This window comes from Talpa occidentalis, unplaced genomic scaffold (assembly GCF_014898055.3).
Source record: "Talpa occidentalis isolate TD23 unplaced genomic scaffold, MPIMG_talOcc4v2.1 talOcc4.7, whole genome shotgun sequence".
Taxonomy (NCBI): domain Eukaryota; kingdom Metazoa; phylum Chordata; class Mammalia; order Eulipotyphla; family Talpidae; genus Talpa; species Talpa occidentalis.
The window spans coordinates 136,209,139-136,231,375 of NW_023605083.1; the positions used below are offsets into that span (position 1 = coordinate 136,209,139).

General features: G+C 69.0%; 1 protein-coding gene across 1 annotated transcript; it reads left to right on the forward strand.

Moving 5' to 3' along the window:
- Positions 1-1,773: 1,773 nt before the first annotated feature.
- Positions 1,774-19,068, forward strand: FOXK2 (forkhead box K2). Its single transcript, XM_037493371.2, has 13 exons — positions 1,774-2,012; positions 2,607-2,788; positions 3,925-4,088; positions 5,557-5,729; positions 6,040-6,170; positions 7,567-7,933; positions 8,620-8,767; positions 9,451-9,597; positions 11,680-11,873; positions 12,419-12,594; positions 13,157-13,453; positions 13,539-13,748; positions 18,620-19,068. Exons 1-13 carry the CDS (start codon positions 1,774-1,776, stop codon positions 18,814-18,816), a joined length of 2,625 nt encoding a protein of 874 aa, XP_037349268.1. The 3' UTR covers positions 18,817-19,068.
- The last annotated feature ends 3,169 nt before the right edge of the window (positions 19,069-22,237 follow it).

Below are 22,237 nucleotides of genomic sequence, written 5' to 3' on the forward strand. Positions count from 1 at the left end.
TCTGGCGCGCCCTTCTCCGTTGTCTGCACCGGCGGGGCACCTCGAGGGGTTTTCAGGCGGAAAGGGCTTTCCCCGCGGTGTCCCCTCTAGCCTAGACAGGGCCGACTCCACCACGCGTGGTGAGCTTTCAGATCTGGGCTCCGGGCCGTCCGCGTTTTGGGGGAACTGGATCATTCTGACGCGACTCTCAGAGGCCGGGCGAGCGTGGAAGCGAGGTGTCCGGTCGGGCCTCGCGGGCAAGCGGTCCGGGCCCGAGGAGGGGCCCTGCCTGCCTGGACGATGTTCTCGCTCCCAGGAGGGGCGGGGCGGGCCGCGGCTCCCTCCTCGGCGCCCCGGGAGAGCCCTGCCCTGGCTGCCCGCTGGGATGGCCGCTGCTGTGGGCAGAGGGACGTCCCTGGAGCCGCCGCTGGCTTCCTCCCGGGTGCTTGCGCCGCGCCGCGCCCCGAGAGCTGACCGGCGCCCTGATGACGGGACGGGGCCGCTGTCTGTAGCGCGCACACGGCATCAGGGCTCGGCCCGAGCGGCCTCCCGGCCGGCAGGTTGGTCCTGCGCGAGCGGCCTGGTGACGTCACAGCCCGGGCCGCGTGTCGAGGCGTCACAGAAAACCGTCCTGCTGCCGTCCCGCCGACGCCCCTGGTGCCGACGTGGGGTCGCCGGCCTTCCGTTCGCGCCTGCCGCGGGAGCGGAGCTGGGCTCTGGGGGGCCCGCGGAGCAGAGGAGCGGCGGGCCACGAGCTGGCAGCGGGCGCGCAGAGGGCAGCCTGGGCTGCGGGGGCCCGTGGGGGGCTTTGCTTGTTCTGCGGGGGCGGCCGCGGCTCCTCCCATCCCGCGAGGGTCGCTTCCGACTGGGCGGCTGGCGGTCCGCGCAGCGGGTGAGCTGTGGGGACGGCTCGTGTGGGGTAAGCGCGGGCGCCGTTGCTCTAAAGATCCCTTTCTGGACGTTGAGCCGTTGCGTTGCAAGTTCTTCCCGAGCTGGAAGCCCAGCCCCTGCGAGCCCGAGGCCCCTGCCGCTCAGGGCGCTCGTGCGGGGGCTTCGGGGCCGCCCGCCGCTTGGAGGTCCCTGTCGAGGAAGACGCTGGCGTCCTGCTGTGCCCAGCGGAGACGGCGGCTTTCTCCCGGGGCCAGCCTCGGGCGGGCACGCTCTGGGAAGTTAGCGAGAACTCGGGCCCGGATAACGTGGGGAGCCCGCGCGGGGTGGAGGGAGGCGAGGGCCGCCGCTGCTGTCTGCGCGTGGCACGGGGTGGGCGCTGGACGCGTCCGCTGTCCGCAGTGGCTGGCAAGCCCCGGGCCCGTGCCCTGCTCAGAGTGTGTCTCACAGGCGCGCCAGGGCGTGTGGTTTTACAGGAAGCCAGTGGCATCCGGCTGAGCCTTTGGGGCCGTGTACAGAGAGGACCCCGCTCCGGGAGCACTGGCCGGCCGCCGGCACCGGGGCTGGGGCGCGCTGGGTGAGCCCTGGGTCACCCGGCCCCCAGAGGCAGTTCTCTGCTGTGGCTGGCGGGTGCGTGGCGCTGGTCCTGCAGCAGGTGAAGTTCTGGCAGAGGGACCCTGGGGCTGGTGAGCGTGGGGGGTCCGCCTGGGCCTGGTGGGAGCGTCCACGTGGCCGGCGACGGAGGAAGAATGTGCCGTCCGAGGCCGACCCCCGGTTTTGTCTGAAGCCTGGTACCTGAGGGCGCGAGTAGGGCGGCGGGCGCTGGGCCCGTCGCCATGGCAGCACACCGAGCGCGTGTGTGGGTGAGCGCGCAGCCCCGACGGCTGCTCCTGCTCCTGCTCCGAGATGCCGCGCGCCGGCTGCGGTGGGATCAGCGAGGGGGGCCCCCGGCAGCAGGCGGAGGGACTGGACGCGCCACTGGTGTCCGGCCGAGGCTGTATCCGCCGGGAGGGCGGCTGCATCCTCCCGGGAGACTTTCTCCTTAAAAGCTACGGCAGCCGCCGAGGTGAAGGCTGGAGCGAGGCCGGCAGGCCGGCTTCTGGAGCTTTCCGGGGAGTCGCCTGGGAAAGAACGCAGGAACGCAAGTGACCAGGAAACGGGGCTGGGCGGGCGGAGGTTCCCAGAGAACCCCAGTGCCCGGGAGGGGGCGGCCTGGGGAAGGCGCTGCCCCCGCGCGTCTGCAGCGTCTGTGCTGGGGCTTGCGGGTCAGGCGGTTCTGGAGGCCGAGGGAGGAGGCTGGGGAGTGGGGTGCGGTGTCAGCGTTCCTGGGGTGTCGGGAAGAGGGAGGAATGGAGGCTGCGGTGCCAGGGGAGGGGCCAGAGGCGGGCGGGAGCGGAGCGGACCCCGGGGGTGGGGCCCTGCGGTGGGGGTGGGGGGCGCTTGACCCGTGCCAGGACTGCCAGGACCCCTTCGTCTCCCGGCCCGAGACCTACCAGCTTGTGAGCCCGCCGCCTGGACTGGGCACCCTGAGGGGTCACGGGTCTGGCGGGGGGGCGAGGGGGGGGCCACGCCTGCCCCTTGAGGCTGCGGGACCTCAGCGCTTTTCTGGGGCCAACGCAGGCGCCGCCCCGGCAGGCCGCCCGGGGTCTCGGTGCACGCCGGGGATGGGGTCCGGGCCGCTGCTCTGGCGCTAGCCTTCGAGTCGAGACTGACCCGGTGACCAGTTCCTGCCTCGCCAGGGTGCCGGTTCTCGCGCTGGCGAAACTCAGCGTGACGTTGACTGGACGAGCAGCTGAGGACGGTCCGGATTCAAGACAGCTGGACCGCCTGGCGCACCTGAGAATCGGCCCTGGCCACGCCGTGGCGGAGGGCGGGGGGTCCAGCCCTGCCGCCTCGCCGGTCCGAGCCTCAGCCCCCGCGGGTGGGACAGCGGGCGGCACGCTCCGGGTCTGCGCCCCGCTGGACACTGGGCAGCGTCTGTGTTGTCCCCGCGGCACCCCCCGCCCCAGGCTAGCCCTCGCCTGGGGCCCACGCACAGGCCGCTGCTCAGCGCCTTGACCCCTCCTCCCGGAGCTGGCACCGTCCGTGGGGCCGGTCATCTGGGGAGCCCTCCCTCAGCGGCCTCCTGACGGGGCTTGCGCCCGGGTCATCGGCGCCACGGCCTTCCCGTGGGGGTGAGGGGGGCCTGCCAGGCTGAGTCGTCCAGGTGGCCCCGTCGGAAGCCGACATGTCCCAGCGGTGGTTTGGAAGCGAGGGCGGCCGCCCTCCCCGGTGAAGAGGTTGGCGGTTTCCGAGGGCCCACCCAACTTGTCGAGCCACCCCCCAACGCAGCCAGAAATCCGGGCGGGACTTTTGACCCCCCCAGGTAGCAGCTGCCTGCCTGTTGCTGACCGGCGGCCCGAGGGGGTCCTGACCCCGGGGCGGCAGGCGCGAGCACACGTGTGCGCCTGGGCTGTTGCTACCACTACGGGTGTCGCCGGGAGGAGAGTCTCGTGGGGGGCGCCTGGGTGCTTCCTGGGCATCCATGTGTGGTGTCGGTGGTGGCCAGACCCTGCAGGGCGGGGGCTCCCCTGCTGCTTTCCTGTTTGAACCGTTGAGGGGTGACGCGCCGCACGTACTCGGACCCGGGCCACCGTCTCTCCTGGGGTGCTGCCTTAGCCCGGGGGGCGCCCGCGGCTCTGACTGGGGAGACTCCCTTGGCTCCGCCTGTGCTGCGGTTCTTCACGTTTAAAGGTTTATTTATCTATGCGGACGAGATCTGGGGTGCGGGCCAGAGGTGCGGGGGTGAGAGGACTCCCCAGAGACAGTGGGGAGCAGCAGGGAGACAGGAGAGGTCTGCTGCGCTCTGTGGGTCACTCCCTGGACAGGATCGGACTTGGGCTGTGGTGGCTGCCGACAGCTTTCACTTAATCCTGCGCCCCCAGGGAGGAAAGGGCAGGTCCCCTGGCAGGGGAGGAGCAACAAGGGCTCTCCCCACCCCCCCCAGTCCGGCAAGGGGGACCAGCCCCGATGGCACTGCCTCCCTGGGAACGGCTGCGCCGCCGTCACTTGCCCCAGATCCCGGCACCTGCTGGCTGCGACCTCCGCCCCGAGTGTGGCTGGGCCCGGACGCCCTGGGCAGGTTCGGCTCTGGGTTTAGCCCCCCTCCCCGCCCCGGGTCCCGTCGAGACCCCGCCCCCGTGCCGTCCAGGCCCCCAAGTGCCATCGAGGCCCGTAGGGCGGTACCGGGCCGCCCCCTGAGGGGTGGCCCGCGCTGTGCTGAGCAGACGGGGCTTTTTTTGGAAAACGAAGAGAAGGTTTCTAAAATTAGGACGCTTTTAACGAAAGCAGCGTGCGTTGGGCGCTCCCGTCTCCCCCGTGTCTCCGCCCGGCTCCCTCTGGGCTGCGGAGCGAGCCGCTGAGTGCTCGGCTGGCCCGGCCCCGGCGAGGAGCTGACGCCTGCACCCCCCGCGGCCAAGGCCGGGGCCCAGAGGAGCCCGGCCCCCGCCGGCTCGGCGGCTGGGGTGCCCAGCCGCAAAGGCCCGTGGGGCGTTGCTGCCCGCTGGAGCCCGGGCCTCCCCGGGGCCGCGCCTGGCGGGGACAGGGAGGCCGCCAGCGGCCGCAGGACAGCCCCCTGCAGAGGGCCCTGCCGGGCCGCGTCCCTCCCTGCCCGTCCCCTCACAGACCGCGGGCAGAAGGCTGGACGGGCGCCCGGGGCAGCGCTCGGCTCTCCTCGCTCTCGCGCCGCCTCCCCAAGGTCTGCGCGTCTGTGGTCCCTGCCCCGGCCGCGCTTCCCAGAGGCGCCTGCGCCTCTCCGACCTCGACGTCGTCGGGGGCTCCCCGTCACCTCTGCCTCCAGGGCCTCCTTTGCTGCGTCCCGAACGGGAGGGCTTGGCGTTCACCAGTCCTCTCAGATGACCCTGGCGCTTTGCGGTCGGGGCTTCACTGGCCCCTCGTCCCTGCTGGCCGGCGGCTTCTGTGTCCACGTCCTCGTCCCCGGGAGGAGCGCGCGCCGCGTCGTGTGGGCCGCTGGGGCCGGAGTCCTGCAGGGCCGCCGCTCCCCGGCAGCCACGTGCCCTTGAGGCAGCGCCGCCCCGGCCTGTTTCCCTGCAGCCGGGCCCCCCTTTGCCGCGGCGCGGGCGGACGGTCAACCGACTCCCCCCCCCCCCCCCCCCCCGCTTTGGCTCGCTGGAATGTCTTTGCTTCTCCTTCCCTTTGAAGGACGCGTTTTTGTTGTTTTTTTAAATGAAGACTTTATTCATTTTTGTGTACATTCGGGGTGCAGGCCAGAGGTGCGGGGGCTGAGAGGACTCCCCAGAGACAGAGTGGGGAGCAGAGCAGGAGGATCCGCTGAAACCCACTGCCTAGGGGAGCAGCGGGGAGACAGGCGGGGTCTGCCGCGCCCTGGGGGTCACTCAGGCCACGGCTTTGGGGAAAGCCTGAGGCTGACCCCGGGTCCCAGGGAGGCCTCATGAAGGGCAGTTCTGCTGGACATAGCCGCTGGCCCTGTGAGCGCCGGCCCGGCCTGGGGTCTGAGGAGACTGAGGAGAGCCGCTGTTGGCGTCGCCGAGCTGCAGCGCCGCCTCCCGTCATGCTCCGAGCCCCTTCGTGTCTGCCTCTCGGGCCCGCGGCTCGTGTCTTCATCGGGTGCAGGGCCCGTGCTCTCTGGCCCCGGCGCCGCCCCCTCTGTGCACGCCGCCCCGCCCTCAGGCACCTGGGGAGAGTGGGCCACCGCGCGGGTCTCTGCTCGCACGAGCTGTTGGCTCCGGGGTCCTGTCCGGCTCTTGGGGCTTCCACCTTCTTGTCGGACTCGCGGGTCCCTCCACGTCGGGCTTTCGGAGTCGGCTCTCCGTGCTCGCCTTTGTTTCTGGAGTAAACGCAAGGTGGGGGGTTGTCTCGCAGGTGGTTGCTCCGACTGAGTCCTGCTTTCCTGCTTGTTCCTGTGCCTTGGCCTGTGTTGCTGCGAAACTGAAGATTCGGCGTCACCTGTGGTAGCCCTGGAGGCCGCCTCGCCCGCCCTGGGGCCTGGCCTCCCTGCGTTGCTGCTGCAGGGGCTGCGCCCCCGGCACGTTGGGCCCGCAGCGGCTGTCCCGCGGCTTGTGACAGCTGGTGTTGGACGGGCCCTTCGGTGCCAACCGCCCCCTCCCCCCGGCTTGGCAGCTGGCTCTGAGCCGCACCCCTGCCCGCCCTCAGGCGTGCCCGCTCGGGCCTGGCCTTGGGCATCTCCGTCCTTCGGTTGTCTGCTCCCGGGCGGCTGCAGGCCCTCGTTGCGTGTCTGGGCTGTGAGCGGCGCTTTGCCGGAAACTCTCGAGGGGCGTTCGTTGGTGCTTTCCCAGCCTGAGTTCGGAGTGAGGGGGAGCAGCGAGGCGCACCTGTGCCGGTCACCCCCAGGCGCGCAGGGCCCTGGTGGCGAGCTGTGGTCAGGTCTGCCCCCACCCGAGAGCAGGAGGCCCCCCAGTGGCCCCCAGCACCGGCCCTCGGTGTGGTGGGGAGTCGGGGCCGTGGCCCGCGGAGTGGCGTCTGTCGGGGAGTCACTGGGTCTCCCGTCGCAGACTGGGCCTGTGGGTCCCGGCGGCTGTGGGCTTAGGGGGAGGCGTCGGCCCAGGGCCCCTTCCTGGGGCGGGTGGCACGGGAGGGCCGCTTGCTGTGGGCGCCGTGGAGACTGTCTCGGCCACGGGAGGGGAGGCGGGGCCCGGGCCGGCCGGGGGTGCGGGACTCCCTGATTCCGTCCTCTTCTGACGTGCCGTCGTCGTGTTTTGAAACGCTCTTCTCGGTAACAGCTGACCCCGGCGCGGCGGCAGGATTGCTGAGCGGACGGTGCGGGGACTCCTTCCCGCCCCGCGAGTCCTCCTGGGCACCCCGACCCACGCCCAGTGCCCCCCGGCGTGACGGCCACACCTGTGGTGCCGGCCCCGGGGCGAGCTCCTGGGGGTGACAGCCCACTGAGGCGCCGGGGTGGAGAGGAGCCGCCCATTCTCCCTCCGGAGACGCTGCGCCTGGCTGAGGGGACGAGGCTGCCCCCAGTGGCTGCCCCTCCCGCCCCAGCTCGCGCTTTGGGAAGATCCTCGTGAAGAGGTGCCCGTGGTGGGCATGTGGTGGTCTGTGCTGGGCCGTCCCTGTCAGGCGCCAGACGGGTGCGGGGTGCGTGGGGGAGGGGAGCTGTTCCTTCCTGCCCTCACAGCCCGGTGCTGGCGAGCTGGGGTCACCTCGAGACTCAGATTGTGAGTCAGGGGCGATTTTGAATTTTTTTTTTTTTAAGATTTATTATGTATGCAAGAGCTGGGGTGCAGGGCAGAGGTGCGGGGGTGAGGACTCCCCAGAGACAGAACGGGGAGCCTAACGTAACAGGCAGATGGACCAAAAACTCTGCTGAGGGGAGCAGCAGGAGACGGGAGAGGTCTGCTGCGCCCGGGGGGCTGCTCCCCAGCCGGGGATGGACTCAGGCCGCAGCAGCTGCCGACAGCTCCGTATGCCGAGACTGACCCCCGCGCCCCCAGGGAGGCCCCCGAGCAGTCTGGCTCACGGCCCCGGGGGCTTGGTCCGCGTCCGTAGCAAGGGCGATGTGTGCCGATGGGCGCTGGAGTTTGGCTTGAATCTGCTCAGGATCTAGAACGAGTCTGCGCGTCCCCAGAACGGGTAACTCGCGCAAACGTGTCTGAGCGTGGCCGCGTCTGCTGCTTCCCTGGCTGGCTGAGCTGCGTTGGGTCCGTCGGTGTTTAGGTCCCGAAGGCCTGGGCTGTGGCCGTTTGGCTGACGGGGCCCCGGGGCTTCCGCACCAGCAGGCTCCGAGGGTGCGCTCTGCCCTTCCCCCGCCCCCTGCCCGCCAACGCCCCCACCCTGTGCGGCCTCCGGGCCGGCCAGCAGCGCTGACTCTACTCGCGGCTCCCCGCAGGTGCACCTTCAGGTTCCCGAGCACAAACATCAAGATCACGTTCACCGCCCTGTCCAGCGAGAAGAGGGAGAAGCAGGAGGCGCCCGAGTCGCCGGTGAAGCCCGTGCAGGCCCACATCTCGCCCCTGACCATCAACATTCCAGACACCATGGCCCACCTCATCAGCCCCCTGCCCTCCCCGACCGGAACCATCAGGTACACCAGGCCCCGCCCTCTCCTGCCCCCGGCTCCTGGGCCCGCTCACGGCCTCTTTGGACCTGAGCGTGCGTTGAAGGGGCCGTGATGCTCCCCGACCACGCTGGCTCAAGGCCTGAGCTCTTCCATCTTGCGGCGATTTCCTGTGATGTGCTGGCGCCCACTTTGGCCCAAGTGAGGTGATGGCGGCAGGCGTGCTTGTCATGTGGTCCCAGGAGACACGGCGCCTCAGGCAGGGCCCCCCTCGGTGGCTGCCTGGTCTGCCGGGCTCTGGGGTGTCAGCCCCCATCGGAGCGGCTCTCGGGCGGCGGGTGAGCTCACTGCGGGCAGCGGGGGCCAGCGAGCCAGGCAGGGGTGGCTGGGGGCCAGAGGGGCTCTGAGTGCAGCCTCTCTCACCTCAAGAGCCGGCTCCGTGTGGGCCTTCTAGAGCTCTGCATCGCCTGCCCTGGCTCTCCGAGCCCCTGGCGCACTGAAGTCGCCTGCTCTGTGGTGGCCTGTCCTCACGCCAGGGATCTCTGGGGCCGCAGCAGGCGACCCCCGCTGCTCCATGCTGGCCTGACGTGCGCCCCTGCCCACGGCAGCACCGAGCCCCTTCCCTTCTGGGCGCGTGTCCGTGGGCCAGCCGTGCATCGGGCAGGGCCGTCTGCTCTGGCGGGCAGACAGCGTCGACCCTTTCTTGTCCACAGTGCTGCGAACTCCTGCCCGTCCAGCCCCCGGGGAGCGGGGTCTTCAGGGTACAAAGTGGGCCGGGCAGTGCCCTCTGACCTCAACCTGATGGCTGACAGCTCACAGCCAGAGCATGAGAAGGAAACTTCCGGCGGGGACAGCCCGAAGGTGAGTGCTCCGTGGGCATGGACCAGTCCAGCTTCTGGGCAGGGTGCGGCGTGGCTGCGGGGCTGGCCTGGGGGTCCCTGTCGAGCACAAGCTTGTCTTCCCGTGTGGAGCCAGGGTCTCCGGGTGCGGGGTCTCCGGGAGGTGGCTGTGGGTGCTGGGACCCGGCCAGGATGGCTGGTGTCCTCACCCCCGTGGGGCCATCTGGGCCTCTGCCGCCCCCATGCATCCGGGGCTGGGCCTCGGTCTGGGCTTGTTCCCAGCCCCCGCCATGCACATGGGGCGCCAAGCTGTCTCCCTGCCACGCAGGGACCCCCCCAGCCTGGAGCCCAGCTCGGTGCGGGCGCAACACCCTTTGCCGGGTGAGGGCGGGCACGTGTGACTGTGCTTGCCCATGAGCCCCTGGCCGCCCGCCCGCTGCACCCCGTGTCTGGGCACAGGCCTCTGACCCCGCTTGACGGCCGAGCTGCGACTCGCGGCCGCGCGACTCTGCTTTTCCGTCCTGGCAATGTGGCCTTCCCATGTGGCGTGAGCCCGGCTCGGGCTGCTGTCGCGGGTCCAGGGGCCCCATCAGGTGGCGTCGCTCCTCTAGCGAGAGACACACCATCCTCGCGGATGCGCCCGCGGAGACGCTGGTGACAGACTCTTCGGTGACTCCCCTGCCTTTCTCTTGTGGCGTCAACTAGGACGACTCGAAGCCGCCGTACTCCTACGCGCAGCTGATCGTGCAGGCCATCACCATGGCGCCCGACAAGCAGCTCACCCTCAACGGCATCTACACGCACATCACCAAGAACTACCCGTACTACCGGACGGCGGACAAGGGCTGGCAGGTAGTGGGGGGGCCCGGCTGCCCCCGGGCGCCGGCTGGGGAGGGTCAGCTGCTGTTTCTGGCGCGGGGGCCTTGCGGTGCTGGGGCGGGCGCCAGGCTCATCCTCGCCGCCCGTCTCCCGGAGCGTGGCTCTGCCAGATGTTTCCTTCGGTGGCCCCGCTCCCGCAGGAGTGGAGTGGCGTGGAGGGTGCCCCTGCCCTCCGTCCGGCTCCGGCAGGGTGGGCGGGTGGACACCAGGCCTCCGCGGGCGCCCGGCTGGTGCCTGCCCCTTCCTTGCTTAGCTTTTCAGCTTAACTTGATTTCTAAGCTTCACGTTGTGGGTTTTTTCTTGCACTTGTGTCCTGGCTGTGCCGTGGGCCTCGCGGGCGGGGGCATCCGGGGCAGTGCGGCGAGGGGGGCGCATGTGGTTTTTGGGGTCGTGAGTGACCAGGGCTGGCAGCAGGTTCTCTGAGTCTTTGTGCCAAATGGTCCTTTGAAAAATGTGTCTGGCGAACCGTGTCACCTGGTGCCATGAGTAGGGTGAGGAGATGCGCCCCCCCCCGCCTCCCCACAGCCACGTAGAGTTGCCGTCGTGAAACAGGCAGTCAGGGCAACAGGCGGGATGGGAGGACGAAACTGCTGCCCACCTGCCCGGCCCTGAGAGCAGAGCCGCCAGACGGCCCCAAAGGCCAAAAGCCGACCAAGGGCTGCAGCAGCGCACACCCCCGCGGTAGGGCCTGTGGCTCAGCAGTCAAAGGCCAGGGCCCGGCAGAGGACAGGTCACTGGGGGTCTCCTGCGGCCACACGAGGCCTGGGGCTCCGGGAACACCCACGGGGTTTCTCTCACAAACGGGAGACAGAGCGCTCCTGTGGCCACCCGGGGCGGCTGCCCCGCCCGGACAGCGTCAGTGACGGCCACCGCCGCCCACCAGGAGTCTGGGCAGCACTGGCCAGTGTGATGGTCGTGCGGATCCCCAGAGGCGGCTCAGGACACCCGGGGTCACAGCCGTGGGAGCGGCCGGGGGTGCGGCAACCGCAGCTCTTTGAGACGCCAGGCTGGGCTCTGGGCTCCCCTCAGGGATGGAGGCACAGGACGGAGGCCCCGTCCCCGAAAGGTCTTCGGCTCCTCCCCTCCCTGAGGGCGGCTGCTGGACGTTTCTTCCTTGGGAGGCTGGAACAGTGTCCCCGGAGCTCCTCCGGCCCTGCCTTATGTCCACGAGCCTGCTTGAACCCTTCTTCAGTCCTGTGGCTGACCAGGCCTGTCCACAGCCCAGGAAGGGCGCAGCTGTGTGGATGGACTCTGCGGGGCCCCGATGCTTCCAGAGACCATAATCAAGACCGACTCAGTCTTGAGTGTTCCTCTGTGAGGGTCTTGAGTCGCGTGCAGGCCGCGGGTGTGTAACACCAGAGCAGCTCCCCCTCCGCTGCAGGCCGCGGGTGTGTAACACCAGAGCAGCTCCCCCTCCGCTGCTGGGCTCTTACCCTTGGCAGTGGCGCGAGCGCTGGGGCTGGCAGGTCTCCCGCTGCGTGTGTGTCCGTCTGTGAGAGTGCGGCTGCGCATCAGAGAGCGTGTGCAAGGGAGGAGCAGAACCGTCCAGGCAAACTGGGCCCGTCTGTGGCTGCTGGGGCAGGCCCCCTTCAGTCAGCGCGGCCTCCGTGCAGCGCGCCCACCCCCTCACCCCACCCCTGCGCCCGCCTCTCTGCGGAGCTGCTGCTGAGCTCCTCATTTCTGTCCAGGAGGAGGAAGGGCAGCTTCGGGCCGTGCTCCGGGCGAGTCAGGGCGGGGGCTGGGCCTGAGGTGCTGGCGCGGCTTCACTCCGGGGCGGCCAGCCCACCTTGGCCTAACCTGCCGTTGTCACCCTTCGGCTGCGAGCACTGACAGGTCCTCTTGGTCTTGGAGGGCCGCGGTAGCGGTCACTCGGGTTTCGGGAGGAACTGTGGAGGCTGAGGCGTGTGGGGCTCTGCGTGGCGCCGGTACAATTCCCTTGGACGTGGCAGCAGCTGCCGGGCCGAGCCGTCCCCGAGACGGGGTGAGGTGGAGCTGGCAGGTTTGGAGCTTCCCAGCAAAGAAACAAGCGGATTCTGCCTGTTTTTATGTTCTCAGAATTCGATCCGCCACAATCTCTCTCTGAATCGCTACTTCATCAAAGTGCCACGTTCCCAGGAAGAGCCGGGCAAAGGCTCCTTCTGGAGGGTCGACCCCGCCTCTGAGAGCAAGCTGGTGGAGCAGGCCTTCCGCAAGAGGCGGCCCCGGGGCGTGCCTTGCTTCCGAACCCCCCTGGGCCCACTCTCGTCCAGGTAGGGGAGGGCAGCCCTCGTGGGGGGACCCACCAAAGCCGGACTGTGGGGTGGGGCGGGAGGTGAGACAGTGTCCGGCGTCACCTCGTCTCCAGTTGCCCTGGGCAGCTCGGGTCCTGAGTGCCGACCCCTGCGTCCCGAGCAGGCGCTGCCTGTGGCCTCACCCGTTTGCTGATGGACGGGACGATCGCGCCGTCCCTTTTTCTCAGTGGGAAAAGCTCGAGATTGACTCAAGCTAATTTGCCTGACCCTGAGGTCACGTTGCTACCGGCATTGATACTTTGTTTTAAAAGAAAAAAGCAGAGCGACATGTCCTGCTGCCTGGCTGGGAGGCTGGCCAGCCTGGCCCTGGCCCTGGCACTGCCCTGCTGCGAATTGACCACTGCAGCCCAGTGAGGCCCGCTGCCTGTCTGCCCTGGCTGTGGCGCTCCCGGGGGCGGTGGGGGGGGTGCTGCAGGAGACAGGCCAAAGACGGACGCTGCCCCTCTGGACACGCACGCATCAGAGTGACAACAACTCATCAAGTCTTCTCTCTGGTCACACAGGAGCGCCCCGGCATCGCCCAACCATGCCGGGGTGCTGTCCGCCCACTCCAGCGGCGCCCAGACACCCGAGAGCCTGTCGAGGGAAGGGTCCCCAGCCCCTGCGGAGCCCGAGCCTGGCGCCCCACAGCCCAAACTCACCGTCATCCCCGAGGCGCGCTTTGCCCAGAGTGCCCCAGGTGAGGCGCGGCCGGGGGCCCTCGGGAAGGGACCTGCTTCCCACCCAGCCTCTGCGCCCGGTGGGCCCCGGGCGGTTGAACGCCTGAGAATCAACAAGCCCCCTTTCTGAGACCTTGGCCGCCACCTGGGGCAGGTTAGCTATTTCTGAGTGGTGTCTTCATTGGAAACCCCACCCCCCAGCATGAATCAGAAGAACCAGGCGTGGCGGGAGGGGTGCCCCCATCCAGCGGACGGGAAGTGTCTTGAAATTCACTTGGGCAGCGGGGGTGCCGAGGACCCGCCTGCCCCGCCTTTGGCAAACGTCCTCTGAGTACGTGGCGTGGGCTCGGCCCACGCAGGCCCCACTGTGGCCCTGGTTGGTTGGCGGACGTGCGTCTGGCCTTGCCAGGCCCGCTGCCCCGAGTGTCCTCAGCCCCACTGCGGCTTCCTCCCACCTCCTGTGCTGGTGTTTCCTCCTCCCTGAGAACGGGGGCGGGTGCTGTGGGGACCCGGCTGCCTTCTTGGGAGCTGGGCTGGGGTGGAACCCTCCCCTCCCGTGTCCTTACCTGCCTACCCCCACAGGCTCGCCCTTGTCCGGTCAGCCCGTCCTGATTGCCGTGCAGCGGCCGCTGCCACCCACCATCAAGCCCGTCGCCTACGCCGTCGCTGCCCCTGCACCCACCCCCACCCCCCAGCAGCCCGTCGTGCAGACCGTCCACGTTGTCCACCAGATCCCAGCTGTGTCCGTCACCAGCGTGGCCGGGCTGGCCTCCGCGAGCACGTATGCAGTGGCAGGGCAGGCGGTGGTGGCCCAGGCGGCCGTGCTGGCCTCCCCGAAGACCGAGCCACAGGAGAACGGTGACCACCGGGAAGTGCGAGGTGAGCCACGGCCCCAGATGCCGCCCACCCCGACTCTGCGCTCACAAGCTTCCCAGTGACCCCAGCCTCTTCTCTCCCGCTTCAGTGAAAGTTGAGCCCATCCCAGCAATTGGCCACGCCACGCTGGGCGCTGCCAGCCGCATCCTCCAGCCATCGCCCTCTGCCCCCGTCCAGACGGTCACCCTCGTGCAGCAGGCCCCTCTCGGCCAGCACCAGCTCCCCATAAAGACTGTCACCCAGAACGGGACCCACGTGGTGCCGCTGCCCACCACCGTGCCCGGCCAGGGCAACAACGGTAAGTACCGGCCCCCGCCCCCACTCAGTCCTGCTGCTACCGCAGCTGCGGTTGGTCGCCCGAGAAGACGCCGCATGTCCACCCGCAGGGAACCCAGGAACCATGGGCCTGGGGGTGGCTGAGGATGGGCTGTTGTGGGGCGCCCCTCGGTAGAGTTATGTGGAGATACCGGAGCGGGGTACAGACCCTTTCCCCAGTCTCGCTGCTGGGCACTCTCAGACTCCCGCAGTTGGCGCTGGAGCCTGCTGTCTGGCCCTGTGGTGTTCCCACCTACCGGTCAGGGCAGCTTCTCCCCAAGAGGCTGGGCGCGGCGTGTGGGTCTCCACTCTGATGCAGACTGCGGGTGGGGCTGCGGGCCAGGGAGTCAGTCCCCTGGGGCCTGGCCAGTGCCGGGGGGCCGCGGGAAGGGCAGGCGTCCCGCTGGTCAGTCAGCTCAGCAACATAGGGTCCTCAAGCAGGTGTTAAGAGGCTTCTGCGGTGAGCTCTGGCCCGGGCCTGGCGGGCCGCGCCGTGGCTGTCTCTTCCCCGGCACTCGCCTGGCTCCTTCGGGACTCGGGATGGAGGCGGAAGCTGCCATCCGAGCGGAGGGCTCTGTGCCCGTGTCGCTGCTTCCTGTGAGGAGGACAGGATCTCGGTCGCGTTGACTTTCCAGCCCCCACTGAGCCAAAGAGCCTTGAGACATGCTCGCACCTCTGTGGGGTGCGGGTCCCCACCCTGCTTCCCCCGGCACGGATGGAGGAGCCAGGTCCAGAGCCTTCTCTGAGAGAACCAGTCGGCTGAGGGTTGTTAAGTTCCAGCTAACACGGAGGCCTGTGGGCAGTTCGAGGAATTTGCGGCCATTTGCTCATTTAAAGTGCTTTCCTCCCGGAGCCACGCAGCGGCGTCACGGGCGGCTCGGGCCTCTCCTCCCTGCCCTGAATAGCGTCGTTCCTGGGGCTGGTTGTGGTGCCGCGGACCTGCTGTGGTCGGCTGGCAGCAGGCGGCACTGAGAAGCGTCTGCACTGTCCCTCCTCGGCCCGAGCCAGGCGTTCCTGGACAGTAGCGCCCCGGAATCGCTCGAGGCGCCTCCCAGAGTCCCCGCCGGAGAAGGTCCGCCTGGTGCCCTCACTGCGGCCCTCGCACCCGGCCCTGCGGGGCCTTTCTGAGCCAGCCTGTCCCTCAGACTCTGGAAGTCCGTGTGCGTCCCTGTCTCGGGGTTAAGCTGGCGCCTGGTGTCTGTCACCGTGAGTGTAATAAGCAGGAAGTTAGACTTTCCACTAGGGAAAAGAGCGGTTGTTGACGCAAGTCCACACCGGTCTTCCCTGCGGGCGAGCTCCGAGGCCGCTGCTCCCGCTCCGTGGTGCCCGCCCAGGCCCGGGTCTGCGCAGAGGTCGTGACCTTCGTGCGTCAGAGTCATCTACTGAGCACGTTTTTTGTTGCAACCAGAAGACGTGGAAATGTTGAAAATGTACGGGGCTATGGAGATTGACTTATCAGTTGTTACTACTGCGGGGTGCGTTAAGGCCGAAAACACAGTTCTTAGAAACCCAAAACCCCGATAATTAAAATCCCGGCCAAAGAGCGTTTCCTGGTGCTTCTGGGCTCGTTGTAAGGGGAACGCGCCCCTCACCCGGCCCGGAGCAGGCGTCCAGGGAGCCCCAGCCCTGGTCTCGCGCGGAAGAAGGCCAAGACGCCTGCCAGCTTCAGCCGCCGCGTTGAAAACTTTTTAAATGCTCTGCTAGTGGGAACTTCTATTGACTTGCCTTCGAATTGGGTGAAATTTTCCTGGAGTCTCTGGCTTGGAGCAGGATTAACCACCCAGCGGCTCCCGCCCTGGCACCTGCAGCCCCGTCCCGTGCTCTGCGCAGCGGGAGGAGGGGGGCGTGGACGGAAGTGGTTTCCTCGGAGCGTCACTTGCGCACTGCCTGACCTGGTTTGAAGGCCTCTTGGCGGGTGATCGTAACTCTGGCCTCCCCTCGGAAGGCGCCCCAGGGAAAGGGAAGCGGCGTCTGTGTGTGAATTCTGAAAATCAGACCCTCGCTATTACTTTCCGGAGCTCTCTGAGAAGGAAACCACCCAGCACCACGTGTCCATCTGCCTCCCGGCCCCGCCCTGTGCCCGCCTAGGCCCGGACACTGTCCCTCTTGCCTACGGCTTTTCCAGCGTCTGGAGGACGAGGCCCGGTAGCCCGCAGGCCTGGTGTCGCCTGTGGTTCTGGTTTATGCTCTTGCCCGGAACTCCGCGGGGGTCAGAGCATCCATTTGGCTGCTTTTTTTTTTTTTTTTAAGATTTGTTTATACAAGAGCTGGGGTGCAGGCCAGATGCGCGGGAGGGTGAGAGGATTCACCAGAGACAGAGCGGGGAGCAGAACAGGCAGACGGACTGAAGACACTGCTGAGGGGAGCAGCGGGGAGACAGGAGAGGTCTGCTGCGCCTCGTGGCTTGCTCCGAGGCCTGGTGGGGATCGACCAGCACTGCAGAGGCTGCGGACAGCTCCACAGCGCTGCGCTCAACCCCTGCGCCCCCGGGGAGGCCCCATCCTGGCTTTCCCAAACAGCGCAAACGTGGGGTACGCAGAGGCCCCGTCCAGGGTGCACGGCTCCTTGCTGGCTCGTGCCTCCCCCGAGAGGCGGTTTGCCGTCCCCCCTCTGCTCAGGCCCGTCACCACCGTCCACGCGGCAACCGGGCCAGCAGCTCCCTCCTGCGGGCCAGGTGGTCTCGGGGTGTTTACTCGTCCGAGGGGACTCGGGCGGGCCCTGAACACCGGGGTGCGGGGACTGGTCTGCAAACACGGCCTGGACATGCTGCACCTCGCGGGGACGTGCGGAGGAGCTGCAGAGCCTGTCGTGTCCCCGCGGCGGGGGGCGTCTGCCATGCGTGCTGGCCGTCGTCAGGCCTCGGGTGTGCCGCGGCGGCCCCCCCGATGGGCCGTGCTGAGCGTCTCCCTGGGGCTGCAGGTTCGTGTGTGTCGTCGAGGCCCTTTGGCCGCTTCTCGGCCGGTGTCCGTCTTGTTGCTTCCAGAAGCTCGCGCTGTCCCCAGAACGCAGACCCCGCTCAGGTGCATGCGCGGCCGTTCTCGGCGGCTGTGCCCCGCCTGCGGCGCCCGAGTGCGCGGAGTTCCCTGTTCTGGCGGGTCTCTCCCCTCTGGTGCCTCTTCTGAGCACCGCGGAGCCCGGGGCCGTGGGACCCGCCGCCCTCTCTTCTGGGAGCTTTGCTGTCCGGCTCGCGCTCAGGGCTTGGGCGTGTCTGGCTGGACAGGCCTGGGCCCAGCCCCGCCCGGCGGCCACGGCCGCGCGAGTCTGTTTCTTGGTCTGTGTTGCTGGCGTTCGTGCCTGGCCCTCCCTTCACCCAGGCTCGGCTCGCGACCGTGGCCGTGGCGGAGGCTGTGACACAGGGAGTCCGCCAGGATCGCCGTGGCTGTCCTGGACGCCCCGCGAGTCCACGTCCGTTTCAGGGCAGCTTGTGCACGGGCGTTCGCGGGGGACCGTGAGGCCGTGCCGGGCAGTCAGGCCACCTCCCCCGTCAGTCTCCCGGGCCTGCGGGCACGCGTGGGGCGGTCGCTTCCACGTTTAAAGCGTGCGCTTGCCGTCGTGTGTGTCTTGCAGCGACTCCGTTTTGGTTACATTTATTTGATCCCTTTTGATGTTTTTCCTGATGGAATTGTTTCTCCGCCTCCTGCTCGGCCCGTCAGGCCGGCGCGTCCGCTCTCCTGTCTGCGGCCCCGGGCGCGCCGGCGGTGATGGCTCCGCTCCAGGCGCTGTGCTTCCCTCCCTTCCTCCTCCTGGCGGGGGGCGCCCGTGGGCACTGCCGGCCGGCGGGCGTCCTCGTCCTGCCCTGGTCTCGGGAGGGAGAGTCCAGGCCGTCACGCGGGGGCCCGGTGCTGACGCAGACGACCTCGTTCGGTCAGCGTTTCCCCGTGTTCCTGGTTCGCTGGGAAATTCTGTCGGGAGAGGATGTTGCACTTGGTGAGATGCCTTTTCTGCGTTGCGTGGTTTTCCCTCCACGCTCTCCGATGTGGTGCAGCGCGCTGGCTGGCTTCACACCCCGAGCTGTCCCGGCGTGCCCGGGCCGAGCCCGTGGGCGCCAGTGTGACCTTCAGCAGGCTGAGCGCGGCGGGCGGTGGGGGGCCTGTCGGGGTCGCGTGCGGCTGCCCTGCCGTGTCCTCGCGGGCCGGCGCCGGGGTGTCACGGCGGCGCCAGTGGGCGGGTCAGGGTCTTCAACTGCGGGAGGGACCTGGAGGCCAGGCCGGGGCCAGTGTGTGGCAGGCCCTCTCCTGGGGCTGCTCGTGCTGCTCCCCCGAGACCGCAGGCCCTGCTGCCCGCGGCCCAACCTGGCCGCCGTCTCCCTCGCTGCGTGTGGCCCGTCCTGGCCGGGCTGGGGTCGCAGCTGACGCGGTCCTCGCCGCCTCCACTGGCCGCACGGGGCATGGCTGAGCCGGGCTCTGGACGGGGCGACCCCACTCCTGGGCCGGGCGTGCAGGGTTGACCGTGTGCCGCCCACTGGCCGCCCGGCCAACGCGCCGCCGCCTCTCCTAAGGCCCCAGCGCCTGCTGCCGCGCCTGGAACCGGGTCAGGCCGCGGTTCTGTGTCCCCCTCCCCCCTGGCCTGGGCTTGTGTGTGGCGGCCGCGCCCCCTCGGGCGGAGCACAGGCAGCCCCTGCACTGAGCCCCGCGCTGTCCGCCGCGGAGCAGGCCGTCCAGCAGGTCGTCTGGGGTGGGGGCCCGAGGGCGGGGCAGCGCCCCGGAGGCAGCGGCGGGGGATGTCTGCTCGGAGACTGGTCCGGCCTGGCCCCTCCTCTGCCACGCCGGGGTCAGCCGGGGAGGGCTCCGAGCCTGTCCGGCCCCGGCCCAGCCTCCCGAGGGCCCGCGGGTCTGACTCCCTGTCTCTTTGCAGCGGCGGCCAGCCCCCTGCACATGCTGGCAACGCACGCCTCGGCCTCGGCCTCCCTGCCCACCAAGCGCCAGAACGGGGACCCGTCGGAGCAGCCGGAGCTGAAGCGCGTCAAGACGGAGGAGGGCGAGAGCCTCGTCATCGCCCTGAGCGTGGACGCGCCGCCGGCAGCCGGGAGGGAGAGGGGCGTCCAGAACTAGGGCGCGGCCGTCTCTGGGAGACCGACTCCCGGTGCTGGAAGGCGACGCCGCGTGTCCCCGGGGCCGCGAGGCCTGCGGCCACCTCAGCCCCGGGGCCTCACCTGGGGGCCTCAGAGCCCTTGGTTTAGAGCTCGACGCGCCCGGGACACCGACGTCGTCCTCCCCCAAGACTCGCGGCCGCGGCGGGGCGGGCCTGCTGGGGCGCCCGGACACGCAGACGCCGGGGCTCAGCCACAGGACGCGCGTCCCCAGGGGCCTCGCGGGGGCGCCGGTTTTCTCGCTTTGTTTCCAGACCGGCGCGGTCACCGTTGTCCGTCCCGCTCGAGTCCGGGGTGGGGGGGGCTGCTCGCCGGCGTGGCCCGCGCAGCGCCGGGAAGGACCCACCCCGGGCGGGCGCCGGGGGCTGCATGTGGCCACGCCCGGACAGCGCCCGCCGCCCGTCTCGCTCCTCGGTTGTTTGTTTCTTGGTGTTGACTCCTCCCCGCGAGGAAAACGCGTCTCCTGAGTATCGTGTGTGTCGCAAGGACAGGACCGCGGCCCCTTCGCGTGGGGGCACGGCGGCCGCCTGGGACACGCCTGGCCGCCCTGGCAGGGCCTCCTCGGCTCGGAGGCACGAAGGTGAGACCCGAGAGGCAGGCCCTGGCCTCGCCAGGCTCCCGGCACAGTCCACCCTGCTGCTGGGGCCAGGCTGGGCAGCCAGCAGGTCGCAAGGGCCGCGGCCTTACCATGAGCTTTTACCTGTCATCACCATAACGTTATTTATTTAAATGTAGTTATTTTGGTATTTAATTTTTTTTTTTAAAGAGGAAAAAACCCTGTATTTTCCTGGTGGAATGAAGCGCTCAGAATGGTATATTTAGGCAATTTTAAAACATTATTTACCTAAAGACCAAATATGATAACTGTCCTGAGTATTGTGTGTCCGTCGCCGATGGGGCTGTCACGTGTCACTGCAGATAACGCGAATTAAACATGATGAAATGACCGCACCCTCGCTGGACTGGTCACTCAGCCCTTTAGAAAACAAAAGCCAAGCCATCGTGGGGACGAGCCATGCGCGCGGCGCCTGGGACGTGTGTTTGTCTGGCTCAGAAGCTCGCGGGTTCAGGACTGCGCTGGTCCCGGCTGGGGTCGCCCACGAGTGCCCCGGCCCGAGGCCCATGCGCCACAGCCCCGGCCGCCGCCTCTCGGCAGGTGAGTGGACAAGACGCTGGAGGGGAGACGTGCTTGGCCGCGGGTGCCCGCCGGAGGGAGCCCCGGGACCCCGCGGGCCACCGTCATGAGGCTCTGCTGGCGCCGAGGAGACGAGGCCCCGCTCGCCGATGTGGAGCAGAGGGCGGCCCCAGCCCACCCCGGCTGCCGGCTCGTTTGGCCGCGGACTTTGGGGATCTCGGGGAGCCGCCAAGAGAAACTCCCGGGTTTGTGGACCGCCGCCCCGGGCACGTCCCCCCTGTGGATGCAGCTCTGCGGTCCCAGGAGCCCCGTCGCGGCCCCGCGGCTCCAGCCTGGTGCTCTGCCCCCAGCCGCCCGGGCCTCTGGGCTGACTTTTCGAGACGTCTTCGCTTTGATCTTTGCCAAACGTGGAGCCCCCCAAGGAACGAGGAACGTCCCCAAGTCCGCGGAGACCCAGAAAGGAAGCGTGTCGTCTGGATGTGGGCGCTGGGCCAGGCCCTGCCCCTCATGCTGGGGGGGCTGGGGGGCCTCATGACTTGTGTGCGAAAATTGACATTTTAAAAAAATACCAAGTTCCTGAAATTCAATAAAATATTTTTATTAATTTTTATTGAGCGCAGCGTGTCCTTGTCATCTTGCTCCCGGGGCCTGTCTGGAGGTGGCCGTGCCCGCCCTGCGCTGGCAGGTCAGGGACGGGCCTCACCGTCACCCTGCGGGTCGCACGCGGCCGATGCCTTGGGCAGGCCCGCGCTGGTGACCGGGCCCAAGCTGGCCGATGCCAGGCCAGGGGCCGCCGCGGGGGTGGGTCCAGCTGGCCCTGGGCCGGCTTCGTCCCCACCCGGCGCAGCACATGGCTCCTGCGGCACGAGATTTGCTGCCCAGAGGCGGCGCCGGCACAGCCCTGTGTCCTACAGGAAAGGCTGCTCCGGTGAATGCGGGGTCACCCGGCTGGGCTGGGTAGAGGACAGGTGACTGCTCCCGGCAGGAGCCTGGCCAGGCCAGCGAGGGGGCGGAGGCGGCTCCGGCTGGCAAGAAGCACTTGAGAGCGGTCAGTTGTCGGTCACGGGCCCTCCCCGGCCACCTAGACGCCCGGGGCCCGTGTGGGCCACCCCCAGCAGGCTCAGGCCTGAGCGCGGGTAGAGCCCCCAGGGGCAGCTGGGCCTCAGCACCTGAGCATCCTCTTGCTGCCCGTGGCGGGGCCGGCGCCCAGAGGCGCAGGAGGGCCGCAGGTGGCCTCTAATGACCCCACATATCACCACGGGCCGGGTGGGCCCTGAAGACGCGATTCCCGGGCCCTCCAGTCTGGGGGCATCCTGCCGCTTCTTCCTCTGCCCACTTGGGCCCGGCCAGACTCTGGCATGCAGCACCCCAGGGGCTGAGCCTGCCCTCCCAGCGGAGGACCCGGACAGTGCAGGGACGGCGGAGGGCACCAGCAGAGGTGGGAGGACGGGCTGGCTTTGCCCCTGAGCCATGTCGGGCCTGGGGCTGGGCTGGGGGCAGGGATGCGGCGTGGCCCTGGGCTGCGCAGAGGGAGGGCGGGCGTCGCTGGAGGGTGGTGACGGGGCTGAGGGCCACGATGTGCAGAAAGCCCAGGGTGTGCACAGCCGCTCAGGGTGGGACAGCCGGGGAAGCCGGGAAGGCGGTCAGCCCGACGGGACAGAAGGGGCGCAGCAAGGGTCCGGCCGCCTGTGGAGTGAGGCAGGCGCTCCTGCCAGGGCCCAGAAGTCATGGACTTAAAAAGGCGTTCGTGAGAGGTGAAGCCGGTGAACAGAAAACACCTGCCGGCGGCACAGGCGCTCGGCTGCAGCCACCTCGGTCGGGCGGAGGGCGGCGGCAGGACGGTAGAGGAAACACTTGGACACGCCCCACTTGCCGCGAATCTGGCGACCAGAGCTCGGCCAACTCGGATCAACCGGAAACCACGCAGGACAACTTTTCAACCTGGGGTCGGCCGGAGGAAAGTGACTCATGGCAGGGACGACGGGCGGACGCGGCAGCGGGACCCGCCACGTGTGGGCACCGTGAGGCAGCCATGGCCTGGACTAGAAACTACGGCCCCAAGATCATTCAACGCGAAGGAGGAGGCTTCGGAAGGGGCCGGCCACGCGCCGAGGAGGGAGGCCGGCCGCCCCTCAGCTCACAGCCTGCCTCAAAGTGGATCGACGACCTGAACGTAGGCGCCAGAGCGGCCCTATCGGAAGAACGTTCTCGAGCTCGGGTCTGGCCCGTAGGTCTAACTCCGCAAGTA